This window comes from Equus przewalskii, chromosome 1, assembly GCF_037783145.1.
Source record: "Equus przewalskii isolate Varuska chromosome 1, EquPr2, whole genome shotgun sequence".
In the NCBI taxonomy this organism is placed as follows: domain Eukaryota; kingdom Metazoa; phylum Chordata; class Mammalia; order Perissodactyla; family Equidae; genus Equus; species Equus przewalskii.
This window is the reverse complement of record NC_091831.1, coordinates 129,124,750-129,143,155: the sequence shown is the minus strand read 5'-3', so window position 1 is coordinate 129,143,155 and position 18,406 is coordinate 129,124,750. Positions and strand designations below refer to the sequence as shown.

The 18,406-nt window shown below is 40.6% G+C and overlaps 1 protein-coding gene across 5 annotated transcripts in view; it reads left to right on the top strand.

Moving 5' to 3' along the window:
- Nucleotides 1-208: 208 nt before the first annotated feature.
- APH1B (aph-1 homolog B, gamma-secretase subunit) overlaps nt 209-18,406 on the top strand; it is an 89,173-nt gene continuing 70,975 nt past the window's right edge. For 2 of the 5 annotated variants that reach the window (XM_070578095.1, XM_008528947.2), the window contains exons 1-4: nt 317-568; nt 1,958-2,128; nt 7,811-7,881; nt 8,967-9,089. In XM_070578095.1, coding sequence (XP_070434196.1) covers nt 456-568; nt 1,958-2,128; nt 7,811-7,881; nt 8,967-9,089 — 478 coding nt within the window. In that variant the 5' untranslated portion in view covers nt 317-455. The other 3 variants (XM_070578104.1, XM_070578114.1, XM_070578084.1) reach the window with 3 other exon arrangements.

The window sequence follows — 18,406 nt, the reverse complement described above, 5'->3', positions numbered from 1 at the left end:
GCCCCTCTGCCCGCCCCTCCGCCGCGCCCCGCCCCTCTGCCCGCCCCTCCGCCGCGCCCCGCCCCTCTGCCCCGCTCCTCCGCCGCGCCCCGCCCCTCTGCCCGCCCCTCCGCCGCGCCCCGCCCCTCTGCCCGCTCCTCCGCCGCGCCCCGCCCCTCTGCCCGCTCCTCCGCCGCGCCCCGCCCCTCTGCCCCGCTCCTCCGCCGCGCCCCGCCCCTCTGCCCGCCCCTCCGCCGCGCCCCGCCCCTCTGCCCGCCCCTCCGCCGCGCCCCGCCCCTCTGCCCGCTCCTCCGCCGCGCCCCGCCCCTCCGCCGCGCCCCGCCCCTCTGCCCGCTCCTCCGCCGCGCCCCGCCCCTCCGCCGCGCCCCGCCCCGCCCCGCCCTGCGCTCGGCTCTGTCAGCGCAGCGCGCACCCTGTGTTCCCACCGGGCCCCCGGGCCGCTTTTCGCGGTCGCCATGACGGCGGCCGTGTTCTTCGGCTGCGCCTTTATTGCCTTCGGGCCTGCGCTCGCCCTCTACATCTTCACCATCGCCACCGAGCCGTTGCGCATCATCTTCCTCATCATTGGGTGAGGCGGTTGCGCCGGAAACCTGGACCTGGGGCTTCCCTCCCCCACCGGGGGTACCGGCGACCCCGGCGTCCCCACCAAACGGCTCGACCTTGTTGGGCTTTCGGGGGGAGAAGGGTTAGAGAGAGAGAGAGGCGAGACCCCACTCCCTGGGACTCGCCCTCCTCCGAGGGTCGGCTGGAGAAGAACGGGAGCCCCGCGACCCCAGAGGGCAGGCTCCGGGGAGGGAGCTCACACTGTGGGTCTCAGAAAACCCTGATGCTTGTCTCCTGAGCTTTTGCCTCGGGTCCGTGGGTGGGCTTTAATGAGTCGTGAAACCAGTAAAACTGAAAAAATCGTGGATGAGTTAAATATGCATCTTGTATTTTTCTGGCGAGGGGATCCCTGGTTCCCTCATTCTCACAGGCATCTGTAATCCCAAAGGGTTAAAAGCCATTAGTACCTGGGGATCAGGTGCTTTAAAACCTAACGATGCCCAGCCCTTACCCCAGATCAACTGAATCGGAATGTCAAGGGGGTGAAATTTGGGCCACAGATTTTTTTAAGCTCCCCGGATGATTCAGGTCTGCAACTGAAGGGTGGAAACCTGTGAGAACCCTGAAGCACCTGTCAGCGCATCTCCTTGGGGGAACTTGGTACATACCGAACTCTGGTGGCGAATGTGGTCGTAATCCCAGTTGTCACCTGTCTGGCAGCTCCTCCTGGGGGTCCCCACGTCCCCCTCCACCCTTGAGTCTCACTTGACACCAGGAGAAACAGCCTAGGCTAGGCCGGTGATTCCCACCTTTTCTGAACTTCTTTACCTCTCACAACTGTGCTCAAAGTGCTGCATCACATGTCGTTTTAAAAACAATAGAGATTTGGACAAAAGCTTTGTAAAGCTTGTTATAATCGTTAAAATCCACAGGAATGTTGTAAAAACCAGGCTTGGAAAGCTAATCTAGATCAGAGCACAGGTTTTCAACCTCTGAATTTTAGGCCAATCACTCTGTTCATAGAGAGGTAGGCATTTTTCTGGAAAAGACGCTTCTATTTGCACATCAATGGGCAAAGCTTAATTAGGAAGAGTAGCAAATAACCAGGTTTCCAGCTAGACAGTCCTTGGCAGATAGTCTGCAGATGTTCTTACAAGTAGGGTGACTGAAAAAGAGTGATTGTTTGGAAGAATCTCAGATTCCTCTTGGACTACATGTTCATCTCACCAGGGAAAATGCACCATTGATTAAGAATGGTTGATCCAGAGTATCACTTTATGGGGACTTTTTTTTTCCTTACTAAAGAGTTAGAAAATCTATTCCATCTTAAGCAGGATTTGTTTGTTTTTTCTTTTAAATCATTATTAATCGTGTTCACTTGTAACCTGTTCTTTTTTTTTCCCCTAATTTTCAGAGCTTTCTTTTGGTTGGTGTCTCTACTCCTTTCCTCCCTTGTTTGGTTCTTAGCAGGAACCATTACCGAGAACAAAGATGGACCAGTACAAAAATACCTGCTGATGTTTGGAGTGTTAGTCTCAGTCTTTATCCAAGAAGTGTTCCGGTTTGGATATTATAAAATTTTAAAGTAAGTTAACTGTTTGCTTTACCTTTCTTCCCAGTTATATTTGAATTATTATTTAGTAGTTTGAAACATTTATATAGTGTATTTGAGAGTCTGTGTCTTCCTACCTAGTTCGAAGCCAAAGGATTGTACATTTCCAGCCTGAAAATATTGAGTATTTTAACTTGTGGACATTCCTTCTTTTCTTCACTCATTCAAAAAATATTTCTTGAGAATTTTCTCAATGTACTATCTTAGGCACTGGGGGTACATCCTGATCAAAAGACAGTCTCTGTCCTCATGGAGGTTATATTATAGGGGAAAGAGACAGCAAATGAATGAACAAGAAAATACGTTGTATGTTAGAAGATAATAAGTGCCATGGAGAAAAATAAACAGGAGAAATAGTCATTGAAACAACAACCATTCGAGCTGAGAGTTTATCTGCTTCTCTTACCACCACCTAAAATAAATAATTCTTATGGAGATTATGTCTACCATTATTTTGAATGTATTAGGGGAAAACGGGTTCATTTTGTGATATTTCATATCTGTAATAGAAAAGTACATTTTAAAAAAAGCTGTGGGCACAAGTTCCCTTTTTAGGCCAGAAAGTAGGTCATCTGTAGGATCCATGAGGACCTCACATGAAATCACTGATTTGAAACACAGCTTGAACTTGGAACCATGTTTTCTTTCAGGCAGTCATGAGGTTGGCTTTATGTAGGAAGACTTAGTTAGGCGAGTGATAAATGTGCTCTCTTTTCATTTCTGCAAATGAGATAATTAAGGCTCTCTGTGAATTTCATGGATGTAACCAAGACAGAACCTCAGCAGCATCTCTTATAATAGGCTTCTGATAATTTGTTCTTGCTAATATGCTAGGCCTTCTGTATTTTTTACTTGTTGCTTTTAATGACAGATACTGAAATTTAATAATGAAGCAATTTAAATTACAAGTAGAAAACCAGGAAGCCATTGCTTAGAAGCAAAAGTCATATCTTAGAAAAGGCTTAAAAATGAAATTTCCATTAGTTCCTGGAAATATTAAAGGGCAACAAACATATATCAATGAAAACATTTAAGTTGCCATGCGAATACGGTATCCTTGACAGGTAGAATTCAGTTGTGGGTAAATGTTTCTGGTATGCAGCAGTTACTACCATTCCAAAATTTAACTGGAGAATATATTAAGGTAATCAAAATCTCCCTCTTTCTGACCTCTGCCCCACACAGGCAAATGAAATCTCTGTCACGTGGTTGTCATCTTGTATCTTTCAGGGCTAAACGTCCCTCATTTCCTCCCCTGGCCCTCAGAAGACGTGGATATGGCTTCCAAACCTTCTCCAGTCTCTGTTCTTTTATGTTAGTAGACTCAGGTTTCCTTGTGCTCAGGACCCAGCACAGGACTCTGTTGTGGTCAAAGTAGTGCAGCGAGCAGCACCCTCCCTTCCCTTGACTGGGGCCTGTTCTCTTAACAGCTCAGCCTCAGTTTGCACTGGGTTTTCCTGTCGGCAACCTCATTGGCTCATGTTGGTTTTGCATTCTCACATATGATGGTTCTAATTTTGAAACAAACTTAATTTTGGATAGATTTTTACAGTTCAGGACATGGGTTTAGTAACCCCTTAGGACTTTGGGTTGTAAAACCTGACTTACCTGGATGGCTCAGTGAATATCTGCTGTTCTTCATTACCTTGTTTCTTCACGGTGTCCACCTGAAATGCAGCCTTTTATTGGCAGTGACCTATGGTTCCAAAGGACTACAAACTGAATGTAAATTGCCTTTTTGTGTGTGTGTGTGAGGAAGATTGCCCTGAGCTAACATCTGTGCCAATCTTCCTGTGTTTTACGTGGGGTGCCACCACAGCTTGATGAGCAGTGCTAGGTCTGTGCCTTGGATCTGAACCTGGGAACCCTGGGCCGCCAAAGCAGAGTGCACAAACTTAAGCACCATGCCACCAGGTCGGCCCCTGAGTTGCCATTTTTAATGAGAGCAGTGAACGAGTAGGGCCACAAGCGAGGGAGTAGGGCCACATGTGGAAGGAGTTACAGCTGTCTTCTGTAGGCTTTCGTGCCAGCAAGTTCAGAGAAGCCTCTTTGGTGTTTTGGGGAAGCCACATTTGCTCCTCTGAAAGGACCTTTGGAAATTTGCAAACAGATAGTAGGACAAACCTGTATTAACAGGTGCCTTTGTTTGCCTTTGCAAAACGCATCTTTAATAAGCCTTTGGAAGATTGTACAATATTTTCCTAGCAAATTTTAGAAATGTTGGATGTTATATAGTTATGTGTTAAACAAAGCAAGTTTGAGAATTATGATGATACTTTAATCATGACTAACATTTATATAGATAGATTTGAGTTGCTCTTTTATGCTACACTACATTCAAATGTATGAACTTTGGTTTAATCAATATTTTAATTATCTCCACTGCCAAGTGCAAAAGTAGGTTTTGCACTTGAAAGTCCTTTAAAGTACTGCCTCAATCAAATTGTTGCTATCTGAATTTGGTATCAGATTAAAATGTGGAGAGTTTGTACCAGTTTTTTTTACATATATGGAATTGAATCAAAACATTTATCATTGCAGTCTAATATAAATTTATTTCATGGATCAGACCTTAGGAACAGTACCTCGTCTTGAATGAATGAGTGAATGAATAAATTGTAACTTTCAGCTTAGCAAAGAGTTGCACCATGAGAAATTGGCATGGGCCACAAGTGATAGCCCTTTCTACATTAATTTTTAAGAAATCTAAGTTATGGTTCTGTACATTGCCTAAAAGGTACATTAAAATTTTTTTGGCTTGGATTGAAGCTTTTATAATTTAATTCAATTTTGTCATACTCCTGATACCGTAAATATTTGGTAATTTTAGAAAATCTTCCATTTATAGAAAAATGTCAAGATAATCATTGCTACAGTTTCTTAAAAGGCATAAGTCTATTTTTTAAAATTTCCAAAATGGTGTATTTAATTTATATGCATTTTTTTGGGTATTCTCTTAACATATACAAAAAAGAATCAGAACAAATGAGAAAGATGGTATGATTTATCAATAGTTTTTCAAAATTTATATTTTAAAAATTGAACTTTTTCTTTTTTTGTTCTTGGAAACAAGAATAAATGCAAACAAAGAATTTTCCACTTCAGTAAAATGGTCAAATTGAAAACACTGTCCGTTAGATCATCAGTTGTGTGTTCTATCAGTCAGGAATGCAGAAGCTGATGGTGTTTTGTACTTTTTCACTTCCTAATGTTAGCATTGAGAACTGTTAGTGCCATAGACCTTTCCTCCCACAAATCTGCAACACAGAGTGAGGAAGTTTATTAAACTTTTGAATTTATTTAATACATTTATGAAAGCAGTACTTTGCTATACCAAGTAGCAAAAGTCTTTTATTTATTACTGAGCAACTTATATAAAACAGGAATGCTCCAAAATTTATTGATTCTATTCTACCTTTATATCCTATTGTTGATGGAGATTATTACTCTTACATATGTCTCTAAGCTATAAGTAGCCTTTAACAACATTCTTGTGACAGGTAAGTTTAGTTTACTTAGGAAAATTGGATATTTTAGTTGGTTACTGCTCCAGAGAAGGATGACAGTCACTTAAGTTTTGGCTCATGTCCTTGCTGTCAATTGATGCTTCCAAATGAAATGACAGATTGTTTCTTTGGAATCTAGAAAAGCAAAAGATCTTTTCATTATGCTTATTACTATTTTGGTTGAATTCTGCTTTGCCTTAATTTAATGTAATCAATGATATTTATATTTATGTAATGAATAAGCCAACTAAAATGAATATGCATACCTTGAATTAAATTAACATAATGCTCATAATATAAGTATGTTCTGGTTAATTTAATTTTTTAAAGTGTTTTTGTGTGTGTGTGTGTGTGTGTGTGTGAGGAAGATTGGCCTTGAGCTAACATCTGTTGCCAATCTCCCTCTTTATTTTTTTTCTCCCCAAAGCCCCAGCACGTAGTTGTATATGCTAGTTGTAAGTCATTCTGGTTCTTCCATGTGGGGTGCTGCCACAGCATGGCTTGATGAGCGGTATGTAGATCTGCACCCAGGATCTGAACCAATGAATCCTGGGCTGCTGAAGTGGAGTGCATAAACTTAACCACTCAGCCACAGGGCCACCCCCAATTTAATTTTCTACTCTTAGAGTTAACCTAACTCATTTTTGTTTCAGCACTTGCTGAAAAACCATTCTAAAATGTTTGATTCCTTTGTTGCTTTAATAAATATACGTTATGTAAATATAATTTAAATATCTTTTGAGTCAGGATCATTGCTGCAGAGCTTCTAGCCAACAAGGCTTAGTAATAGTGACACTAGTGAAACCAACTAGCCACACCTTGCATTCCTAACACATGTGCATGGGGAGCAGGGACTCATGGAAAGTTTGTGGATTGTACACAATAGACGCACGGATATGATCACTCTGCAGTTCATTTCTTATTGAGCAGTATTTCAGTGTTTCATTCAGGTATTCATTTATCTCCTTTTCTGAAGATAGCATTTTATTCTCCCCTGAAGCCTGATTGGGGCTATGAAACAAATATGTAAAATATTTTAGGATCAGAAGACCATATGATTAAGTACCCCCGTGAGAGTCGAGACCATCAGTATTATAGGATTTAAGAGTAAGAAGAGATTAGTGATTACCAATCACTGGTAAAGCGGGCTTCTTAGGAATTGCTGCCTGAACTAGACTTTGAAGGATAAGTATAATTTAGGTTCATGGAGTGGAAGGTAGGTAGAGGGCAGGGTGGCAGAATAGGTAGAACCCAGGTGGAAGATAAAGTACCAACAAAGTGGGATTGCAGATATAGTACTTAGGGAAGAGGAAAAAATTCAGAGTGGTAGATGCCATTGGGTATTGAGTTAAATCTTTACTGAGCTCAGAAAGTAATCAGAGGTGTTGCTTTTTTTTCTTATTCAGCTCAAAGCCTGATGGGTTGTTTACTTACATTTTTCTTATTTTTTCCCTTCTCTGTGAAAGTCAGATAAAAGGCAAGAGTTTGGAGCCAGCCCCGATGGCCTAGTGGTTCAAATCCAGCACTCTCACCACTCTGGCGGCCCGGGTTCCTTTCCCGATCGTGGAACCACACCACCTGTCTGTCAGTAGCCATGCTGTGGCAGCAGCTCACATAGAAGATCTAGAAGGACTTACAGCTGGGATATAAAACCATGTACTGGGGCTTTGGGGAGGGAAAAAAAAACATTCAAAAGGCAAAAGTTGGGGGCCGGCCCAATGGCGCAGTGGTTAAGTGCCACGTTCCACTTCGGCAGCCCAGGGTTCTCCAGTTTGGATCTCAGGTGCAGACATGGCACCGCTTGGCAAGCTGTGCTGTGGTAGGCATCCCACATATAAAGTAGAGGAAGATGGGCACGGATGTTAGCTCAGGGCCAGTCTTCCTCAGCAAAAAGAGGAGGATTGGCAGGAGATGCTAGCTCAGGGCTAACCTTCCTCAAAAAGGAAAAAAAAGGGCAAAAGTTGGTTGAAAATTTTGGTTGATTTTAGTTAATTATAAATTTGCTGAGTTTGGTTTAAATGGATTTTAGATTTAGAGTATAACCTGATCAAAAAGCCTCAGTAAATATCTGAATTTTGAAATATCTTGTGTATTTTTCTGATATACTACTTTTTCTTTTAAAAAAATGATCTGCATGGTTTTATTTTAGAAAAGCCAGTGAAGGTTTGAAGAATATAAGCGCAGATGAGACAGCACTGTCTATGCGACTGCTGGCCTATGGTAAGTTAGAACTGTGTGGTGTCATTAAGAAAAAAAATTAGACTTGACACATAAAAAGCCATTTTTATCTTTTGTGTCTTTGTAGATTTCAAATAGTATTTTATTAGTCCTTAGCTTATTGGTGTACATTGTTTATTTTCCTAGCTTTCCAGAGCCCTTATGTAAAGGGAAGTGATTGCAGGTGACCCTTATCTGTGTGTCCCCTAACTATTAACCACATTTGAAAGTTAGTTTTTTAACGTGGATACACTCTAGTTTATTACCTAATAGTTTCTAAGTGATGTTACTGTTACCTTCTCTGGGTGGTCACCATGACTTTGGCTGTACTAGGAGGACCCTTCATGTTAATACAGTTAATACCTCTGCATACTTTTCTTTCAGAGTTATGTTTTAAAGATTGGATCTAGGTCCCTAAGTTGAGTCACCCCAGTTTGGCCCAGGGATCACTCCTTACCATGCACAGTCACCCCTCAAGCTCAGTGCCAGTTCTAAGCCATCAAACTTAATTCTACAGACTCTTATCATAAACTAAAGCCAGAGCTTCAGCATTGTATCTTTCTGTCTTGCCTGTTGCTTCTGTGCCTTTCTAGATCTTTTTCTCTTCTTTTTCATTTCTCTGCTATGTTCCACTCTTCATTTCCTGTCCTCTTCCTCTCTTCTTTCTCGATTCATCATTTAGCCAAGCACTTGCCTTTTCTGAGCCAGCTTTCCACTGCTTCTCCAACAGCATGTGCACCCTTTCCCCTTCAACACAATATTCCCTAGGGCTGGCCCGGTGGTGCAGCGCTTAAGTTCGCACATTTCACATCTCAGCGGCCTGGGGTTCGCCGGTTCGGATGCCGGGTGTGGACATGGCACCGCTTGGCACACCATGCTGTGGTAGGCATCCCACATATAAAGTAGAGGAAGATGGGCATGGATGTTAGCTCAGCGCCAGGCTTCCCCACGAAAAAGAGGAGGACTGGCAGTAGTTAGTTCAAGGCTAATCTTCCTAAAAAAAAAAAAATTCCCTAGTCCTTGGGAATTTGATTTGAAGAGAAATCATAGCATGTAAAGGGCTTAACAGTGTTTTTCTTCCTCTTTAGTTTCTGGCTTGGGCTTTGGAATCATGAGTGGCGTGTTTTCCTTTGTCAATACCTTGTCTGACTCCTTGGGGCCAGGCACGGTGGGCATTCATGGAGACTCTCCCCAGTTCTTCCTGGTTTCAGGTACGTGCCTGGTAGCTGTGATGCTCAGCCTTCTGGTCTAAAGGAACATCCTTATTGGAGTTCTGTAGCTTAGGAATTCAAGTCAATAGAAATTTATGTTATACCTTCTAAAGGCAAAGTACTGTCAGACACCACAAAGTAAGGGACCTAGGGAGAAAAAATTCGGTAGGAGTGTTTTAGAATTTTAGAGTAGAATTTAACTTGCATAAAATTTATTTTTATTTTACTATACTAACAGCATTGCTGTACACTTGATGTATTGGAAGTGACTTTTATAGGCTATATGTTCTTTTTAATTTTTATTAGTTTATATTTATCTTCAATATAAGCTCTAATCTTTAATTAATTTGTCATCTTGGCCCCTTTTTTGGATAGGCATTATAATTTAATCTTGAAATTGAGAGGAAAAAAATACTTGTTTAGTGTGAAGTAATGTCATACATCTATATTTAAACATACATGTATCATTTAAAGAATAACAGCACATCTTCCCTGTTGCTTAAGACCTGGAATGTTAGCAGGAACTTAGAGTCCCTTGTCCTCATCATTTCTTCACAGGTAACCGTTGCCCTGATTTTGTATTATTAATTCTCTAGGTTAACCACGTTTGAAAGTTAGGTTTTTAACGTGTATATGTGTCTTGTTTTGAAGGTAAAGTATAAAAATTTTACCTTCGTGTATGTATTTGAAAAAAATTAATAATTAGCTTTTCTGCTTTTGAACATTTAAAAATAAATCTTACTTTGTTCTTTAAAAAAAGAAATTGAGGGGCTGGCCCTGTGGCCGAGTGGTTAAGTTCACACGCTCCGCTGCAGGCGGCCCAGTGTTTCGTTGGTTCGAATCCTGGGTGCGGACATGGCACTGCTCGTCAAACCACGCTGAGGCAGCGTCCCACATACCACAACTAGAAGGACCCACAACGAAGAATATACAACCAGTACGGGGGTGCTTTGGGGAGAAAAAGGAAAAAAAAATAAAATCTTTAAAAAAAAGAAATTGAGGGGCTGGCCCCGTGGCCGAGTGGTTAAGTTCGCGCGCTCCACTGCAGGCGGCCCAGTGTTTCGTCGGTTCGAATCCTGGGCGCGGACATGGCACTGCTCGTCAGACCACGCTGAGGCGGCGTCCCACATGCCACAGCTAGAGGAACCCACAACGAAGAATACACAACTATATGTACCGGGGGGCTTTGGGGAGAAAAAGGAAAAAATAAAATCTTTAAAAAAAAAAAAAAAAAAAAGAAATTGAGAGGAAAAGTGATACTAGATGAGTTAACCTTTTTTATCCAAAGATGCAATATAAAAGGACCAATTCATTTCAAACTACTTTTTCATACATCATATAAAAGTTGTCATCATGATGCAATAATCACGCATTTGAGAGTTGGTAATAATGTACATAATTAACGTAAGATTTCTCCTCAATTCCACAAGAAGAATCTTTCAAAAACAGTTTTACAAAACCACACTGTGTTTTTTATCCCCATAAGTTATATCATTGAAATAAGCGACCCCATGCACGTATTCTTTTAATTCAGTCATCATGTAATTAACATCGATCTTAAAGTACCTTCTGTCCTCAAGGAGCTTACCCTCTAGTAGGAGGAATAAGACAAAAGAAAGTGAATAAGCGTTTCAGTACAATTTAAGATAATAATAAAAAACACACAAGGAGGAATGACCAAATTAAAAAAAAAATTGCTGCAGTGGTTTAGAGACATCCTACGTGTTACAGTGATCCCCAAACCCAGCGGACACTCGTTCACCATTTCAGTTCAGGCCTCTGCATTTCTTGTCTAGATTACTACCATCAACCCCAGCTGGTTAGTCTTTCTTCAACACACTTTCCGTGTGAATCCATCATGTATGCAGCCAGCAAACTAATCTTCCCAGTACAAAGATGTGTAATGGCTTTCCAAGGTCTACTGGATAAATCAAAGCCTTTCATATCTGGCTACAAATTAGAGGGTGGGAAAGTGTGTTAATGGGTCATACTTATTTAGTGGTGCCTCCAACATAGCAGATTATCTTCCTTTTAAACATTCTGTAATTAGAATTTCTGGCAATTTTTATTAATAGAATCTTTTATTCAACCAAACTGATACCTACATAAAGCCCATGGAGATGGGTGCCAGTGCCTGGCTGAACACACACTGGCGGCCTGGGGAAGGCCAAGAGCCAGCAGCAGCTCGTCTAGCATTTTTTTTTTTAATGATTATAATACTGAGTGTTAGGTTTTTAGACCAAATGTTCTATTAATAGCTAAAGTCTGTTAGAGACTTATATGAATTAATAAAACATAATCAGGGATATTACAGCTACATTTTTCTATATTTTCTTAAATGGGTCTATTATGTTGCTACATAAGCAATTTTCTTTTGGTTCTCAAGTAGCGTTCTCCTAATGGAACTTATTTTTCTGCCACCTTCTTTCACTAGATGGTGCTAATTCCCTTTAGTGAGCTAGGCTGTTTTCATAAGACTAGCTTAAAATGATTCTTGTGGAAGAAAGAGAAAGAAAGATGTGCTAGCAGTTTGGGGATTGTGTTTGTAATTTCCGTAAACTCAAAGGAAAATTCAAAGAAAATAAAGTATTTTAATGTCTTTAGCTAAGTTGGATGGCAGACTGACTGTGCCATGAAAATGTACCTATAGAGTGAAAGAGCGGCTGTTACTTTATCATATGCAAGAGTTTCTTATTTGTTATAACATCATTCTTTGGAGCATAAACTTTGAGTTGTACATTTAAGAAATTACTTTTGATTGCATTTAGAATATCACCAAATTTTGTATATATTTATGTTTGTTATATATATTATTTATAACTGATATTGTTATTTATTTATGCTTGAGCTCATTTTTAATTTTTCATTTAAAGCTATAAGTTTATAAGCTAGTTTAACATATTCTATATTCTATTACAAATGCCTAAGTAATAATTAGAATAAGGAATAAGAGATCACTAATTAGTGTATCTGTGTTAGTGTCAGATATACACTGTATGATACCCGTATGTACATAGATTTTCATGTTACAGGGAGGCATAGTTTATAAATAATATGTATGTATAAGTTCTTTATTTATAGTTGTGTAGTAGGCTAGCATTAACTTTTAAAAAAATCATTACCATTTCTTGGTAATGCTATATAGAGGCAAGAGTATGGGAATTGGAGTCCTAAGTTAAGTATTATCCTGGCTCATTAATTTAGTATTTTGGGCAAGTCCATTTGATCATTTAATCACTTATTCCACAAATAGTTATTAAGTATTTTTATTCAACAGGAGTTATACCCAGCCATGAGAATACAGCCCAGTTAATGTCTATACCTTCCACTCACAGTGGGGGATAAAGACAAACAGCTAATTACAATAAAGTGTGATAAATGCTATGATAAGGCAGAGCACTGAGCACACAAAAGACAAGCCCTGGTGGTGGTGCGCTTCTCCTTGGTCACACTTAGTGCAGTTGTAATTAATTGGTCAACCCGGCAGTTACTCGTTCATGTCTTTCCCTCCAGCCGAGTGCTAAGCTATACAAGTGCAAGGACTGTGTCTGTCTTGTTCACTGCAGTATCCTTCACACTTTGTGGAGTCTTTTGTTTCTAGATGGACTCATCAATATTTATTGAAAAAATGAAAGCTAGGCACAGCCTGTGGAGGAAGTGCTGTTTTGGTAGAGACTTACCAGATGAATAGTAGGCAGGCAAAGGAGGGGGTTGTCAGGGAAGAATGTTCAGCAGAGGGAAGAGTTTTCCCTACAGACCTGGAGGTAAGAAAGACATTGTTCACTGGACAAAGGAAGTGCTTGACTTCCATCTAGCCCTCAATTTCCTCATCTTTCAGGAAGGGCAGAAATAATACCTAGCTCGGAGCTGTAAAGTTTAGTTAAATTACTTTAGTATATATTTAAGTGCTTTATAAACTGTAAATGCCCTAAGGGTAGAGAATTTGGTTCTTGAAATGAAAAAACAGATTTTAGAGAGGATAATTTCTCTAATTTGTGGGAATCTGAGTTTATCTCTCTGAATTGCCTCCCTTACGCTTTGGAAGAAAAATGTCTTTAACTAGTACTCAGTAAGAAGAACAGCTGATATATTTTTTTAAAACTTCCCCAAACCATTTAATTTATATTTTCTTGGCAGTGCCCTCATCTAGGTAAGGTTTTAAACTTTTTAGCCACTAAGTCTTTCACCAGGACAAACCAGTATGGGTCAGACCTCCTGAGAAGTACTGTGTTCAGTTCTGAGCATTGTGAGTTGACAGCGATACTGAAGAAATAAAGCTGGTATAGAAGAGCATTGTCAGTATGGTGAAGGATCTAGAGGCTATATCCTATGGGGTATGATTGAAGAGAAGAGGGACATGAAGCTTGAAGAAAAATAAAAGTAAGAGGAATGTGAGAGGCTCCGTTTTTGAATATTTACTTGCATATTTCCATCTTGGAGTTGAAATCTCTTGTTTCAGATGGTAGACTGCTTTTCCATCTCTAGGGGAACTTTCCCCTTACTTAGGGGAACAATGATTTGAAATACTGCTGACTTCACATGAGAATTTCTGGAGGACAGAAGACAGTGAAACAACATCTTTAAAGTGTAGTTCTGCCGTCTTCCACATCTCAGTTGATGTGCTTCCATCTTTCCTGTTCCTCAGGCCAGAAACATTGGAGAAATCCCTGATTCTTCCCTTTTTCTCATAATGCACGTCCAATCCAACTGCAAGTCTTATCTCAAGCTTCCATTTAAATGTCCGTCCAAGTTCTCATGGGCTTGGTTTTGCTTTATATATGACATCAGGAATAGATGGTTTGAGAGCTGGTTTGAAGCAAACTTTTAAAGAAAAGAAAAGGTAAATCTGATGGTGCTGAAACTATTCAGGCCAGAGACAAACATGGAAAGGTACTAGTTAATTTCATGAAGTCATTGAAGCATTAATGCAAAGTAACAGAATCCTGAGAGCCTCACACTCACTGCCCACTGCCAGGAGGTGGATTCCCCACAGGGAGTTATACCCCAGGTTCCCATGAGCCCTGCCTTAGACCCCATGCTCCCTCTGGCAGCTCCAGCCAATGAATCTTGATGTGGTTTGTTATGCAGCATTTTTGTGACAATAGCTGACTAATACAAAGAATTTCAAATAATTTTTTAATGTGCCACATTTGGAAAAAAAAGAGTTGACTTGTGCTTCTTCAAAGAGCCTTCCTAGGATCGACAAGGAAGAGTTGGAGCAGGTTTTCTCAGCCTCGACACTTGACTTTGGGGTCAGATAATTCTTTGATTGAGGGGCTGTCTTGTGAATTGTAGGGGGTTCAACAGCATCCCTGGCTTCTACCCACTAGATGCCAGAAGCACCCTACCCACAGATGTAGTAACCAAAAATGTTTGCAGACATTGATAAATGCCCTCTGGGGCAAGATCACTCCACTTGAGAACCTCTGTGTTAGAGGGCCCATTGGTTTCAGTTTGAGAAGGAACTTTCCCACAGTGACTGTTGTAATGAAGTAAGCTCCTAAACTAAATATTTGAAGTGGGTGCTGTGAGATCTGTTTTTTCATTGCCTAGGGGACTAGATCAGACAGCTTCTAAGGGGTTTCCCGATGCTGACTCTGCGCTCGTGAGCTAACTTGAGGAGAGAATTTCATCATTCTTCAACATTTGCTATGGGGACTTTAAACATAAAATCGTATCCTTGGCAATCTGTTCAGCTCATGAACATGCTTCAGGAGCATTTTCATAAAGATGAAATGATAAATGTTATTTAAATACCTGCAGTCATTCGGATTGCTTTCAGGACATCTTTATGATCTGGTTGGTATTAAGGCACAGTACTATGCCTTTCTTATGGCTATGTAATAGGAGATGGTTTTCAGAATATCTTCTTTTAATCTTGGAGAATGTTATTTGATTAGTAGTATATGTCTATATTACAATAAACTAAGTCACAGAATTCTCTTACATTTTTTAAAGCAAAATTTTAAAGTTAAATCTCTATTTCAGGAAAGGCGTTTTCAAAAACGTTAGTTTAGTTCTGTGGCTTGACTCCTATTTGGGCTCGGTCATTAGAGACCTTGCAAGAATCCAGAGAGTTTCTGCAACCAAAAGGGATGGAAGAGAGTCTCTCATTTCACAGCACCCTGACACCCCAGACCCTTCTCTTACTTGGAAAAAGAAGCCAGAAGCCTATTGGTAATGACATCCTGCCTCTGGGCAGCTGAGGAGGCTCAGCCTTGGCTCTGGGAGGTCCTCCTCTGTCTGTTGCTGCCGCCACCACCAGCAGCCCTGGGCTCTTTCTGGCATGGTTAGAGATACTCTGAGGTTGTCAGGGGAAGCCAGATGATAGCGACTTCCGTGCTGGCAGGATCCAGTGTTAGAATCAGTTGCTATCTCAGGCCGTTGTCTCTGCAAGGACAGAAAAGTAGATATCAGCAATGAGGGAAAGAGGGACAAGTGTGAAAATGAGGATATTGGTGAATCTAGTACTAGAGCATTTAGGGTATATTCAATCAGAAAGGGTAAAAGAACCGAATAGTTAGTGGAGCTTCTTAAAGGTAACACTGAAACATTTTGCTTAGAAATAAGTTAGATTGTAACATTCTCTACCAAGAGAATTAAAGATTAGAAGAGGAAGTCCGTTATCAAACTAAACAGCTACAATTTCACAAATAGATATACGATACTTGTTAGAATTGTTCCGCTTTCTGATTAGTGTTCCAAAACATTAGAAATTATGGAAGCTCTTTTTATTAATCTGGATTATAAACTAATTTTTATATTCTTATGGTTAACTTGGAGAAGTTTTTTTCCCCCCTACTTTTAAGAATATTAGAGCAAAGCAAATTTTAGGGTTAGATTCACTGAAGGACTTTTAGAATTTTCTATTTAGGAACGTGAAATGAGAAAGGTCTAGTAATTAAAAGACAGTACCTGAGAGGTACTATTAGCAATACTTCATTTCTAGTTGGAGTGAATTCCACTGGCTAGAGAGAAGTCTCAAAATAGTATGTGTGTAGCTCTAGTTACGCGTATGTGGCAAAATCGTTTACATATCCAGGTCTCAGTTTCTTTTGGACCTCTAACCAATTACAGAGGGAATAAATAATAAATCCCAGTATTCTAAATAGCACATTGTAATAGTAAAGGCTTCTGAGGACCATGGAAGCTAGCCAGAAACTAGTGCTAGCTAAATAAATAAGCAGTCAAGTGGGAATGTACAGTGTTTTAATAAATGTCTCAGAGATCCCCTTTAGATGTTGTGTTAATAAAACAGTAAACTGAAAAAATGGGGCAAAGTCCCATGAGACTGTGTTTTGTTCACAATGATAGCCCCAGTGCCTAGAACAGTGCCTGGCCTATAGTGGGCATTGAGTAAATACTTGTATGGATTAATGAATGAGGGGAGGAATAAAATAAATGTGAGAGTAATACAAGTCAGAGAAAGAAATAATCTACAAGAGTGAAGAAGAGTGCATTTTATTCTATTTTTTTGGTGAGGAAGATTGGCCCTGAGCTAACATCTGTTGCCCATCTTCCTCTTTTTGCTTGAGGAAGATTGCCCCAGAGCTAACATCTGTGACAGTCTTCCTTTACTTTGTACATGGGATGCTGCCACAGTGTGGCTTGATGAGTGGAGTGTAGGTCCACGCCTGGGATCCGAACCCGCAAACCCCTGGTTTCTGAATTGGAGCATGAGAACTTAACCACTATACCACTGGGCCAGCCCAGAAGAGTGTATTTTAAAACATAGTCAAGTACACAGGAAATCTGGATAAAAGTCGTAATTACTTGCTGCCTTGCCTCATTTTCTCACCTGATAGTCTTAACTCACTAAAGGCTGTCACTTATTCATCTTTGAATCTGGACACCATAGCACATAGTAGCTGTCATTTACTGAAAAGCTACAGTTTGCAAAGCTCTGCTCTTCCCTGCAACAGCCCTATGAGGTGTTATTACCCACGTTTTAGAAATAAAGAAAACAGAAGTTCAGAGAGGTAAATAGCTTGCCCAAAGCTGTATTGTGGAGCTGGGATTCCAACTCAGGATTGTGACTCCAGAGCTCATAGACATAATCTTCAGGCCAGACCATCTAGGTGCTCAGGAAATGTGTGTTGAGTGTTAAAAAAGAAAAGAAAAATGGAGAAGAGTAAGGATCAGAAAGAATTCACGGAGGAGATGGCATTGAGCTAGACCTTAAATACAAGTAGGATTTGGATGTGGTGAAATGGGCAGGGGTGGTAATGAGTAGTAGAATATTTAGGCAAAAGGGACAGTTAAAAAAAGTAAAAACATAGAGGCGTAGACATAGTGTAAGAGTTCTGGTTTTCCTCTAAATAGGATATGTTTGAAGATTAGTAAAGGATAGTAATTTGGGGCTAGGTTGTAGAGGGTCTGGGATGCTAATCTGAGGTATTTGAACTTTACTTTGGAGATGGGGTCAATCCATCAAAGATATATTTTAGCAGGAAAGGACCTTGCAAACAGAAATACAGACCTAGGGGCCGGCCCCGTAGCCTAGTGGTTAAGTTTGGGCACTCTGCCATGGCGGCCCAGGATTTTGCTGGTTCGGATTCTGGGTGCGGACATGGCACCACTCATCGAGCCATGCTGAGGCGGCATCCCACATGCCACAACTAGAAGGACCCACAACTAAAAGTATACAACTGTGTACTGGGGGGCTTTGGGAGAAAAAAGAAAAAATAAAATCTTAAAAAAAATACAGACCTAGAATTTGGAAGAAAGTTCAGGGCTAAAGATATCTTGAGGATGCTTGTCTGAAACTGACAGAATAATGCTCTTTTGGATGAAAATGAACTAGAAGTTCCATAAGTAAGAGCCTTTTCCAAGTAGCTGAGTTCTAGGACTTGACCATAGGAGCATGATTGGCTGGCTTCACTATTCATGGTAATGCATAGAATGGCAAGCATAAGCTGACAAATAGATGACACATAAATGATGTCATTGCTTTCTCTTGACATTTGATTGACGTGTAGTTTTAGAAAAACCTTAGCACATGAACATTTGTGTCTGTGTAGATGGAGTTTCTAATACCCTGGTCTTTTCTGATGTACACTGAACTCCTGGATGTCTTCAGTGGCCTCAGCTCTACACCATCACATCACCAGGCGTCTATCTTCAGGGGAACTGCCCTTTCCAGAATCATCACTGAGATTAAAATACATCATTTTAGTTTAGTCTACCATTGTCCCAAAGTTTAAAAAAAAAAATCCTCTTCTACTTTAAAGTATTTACTGTCATTTACTGAAATGCTGGCATGCTATCACTAGATGTAACAACTTGCTTTCTTCCAGCCACAACAGTTATGACTTTTA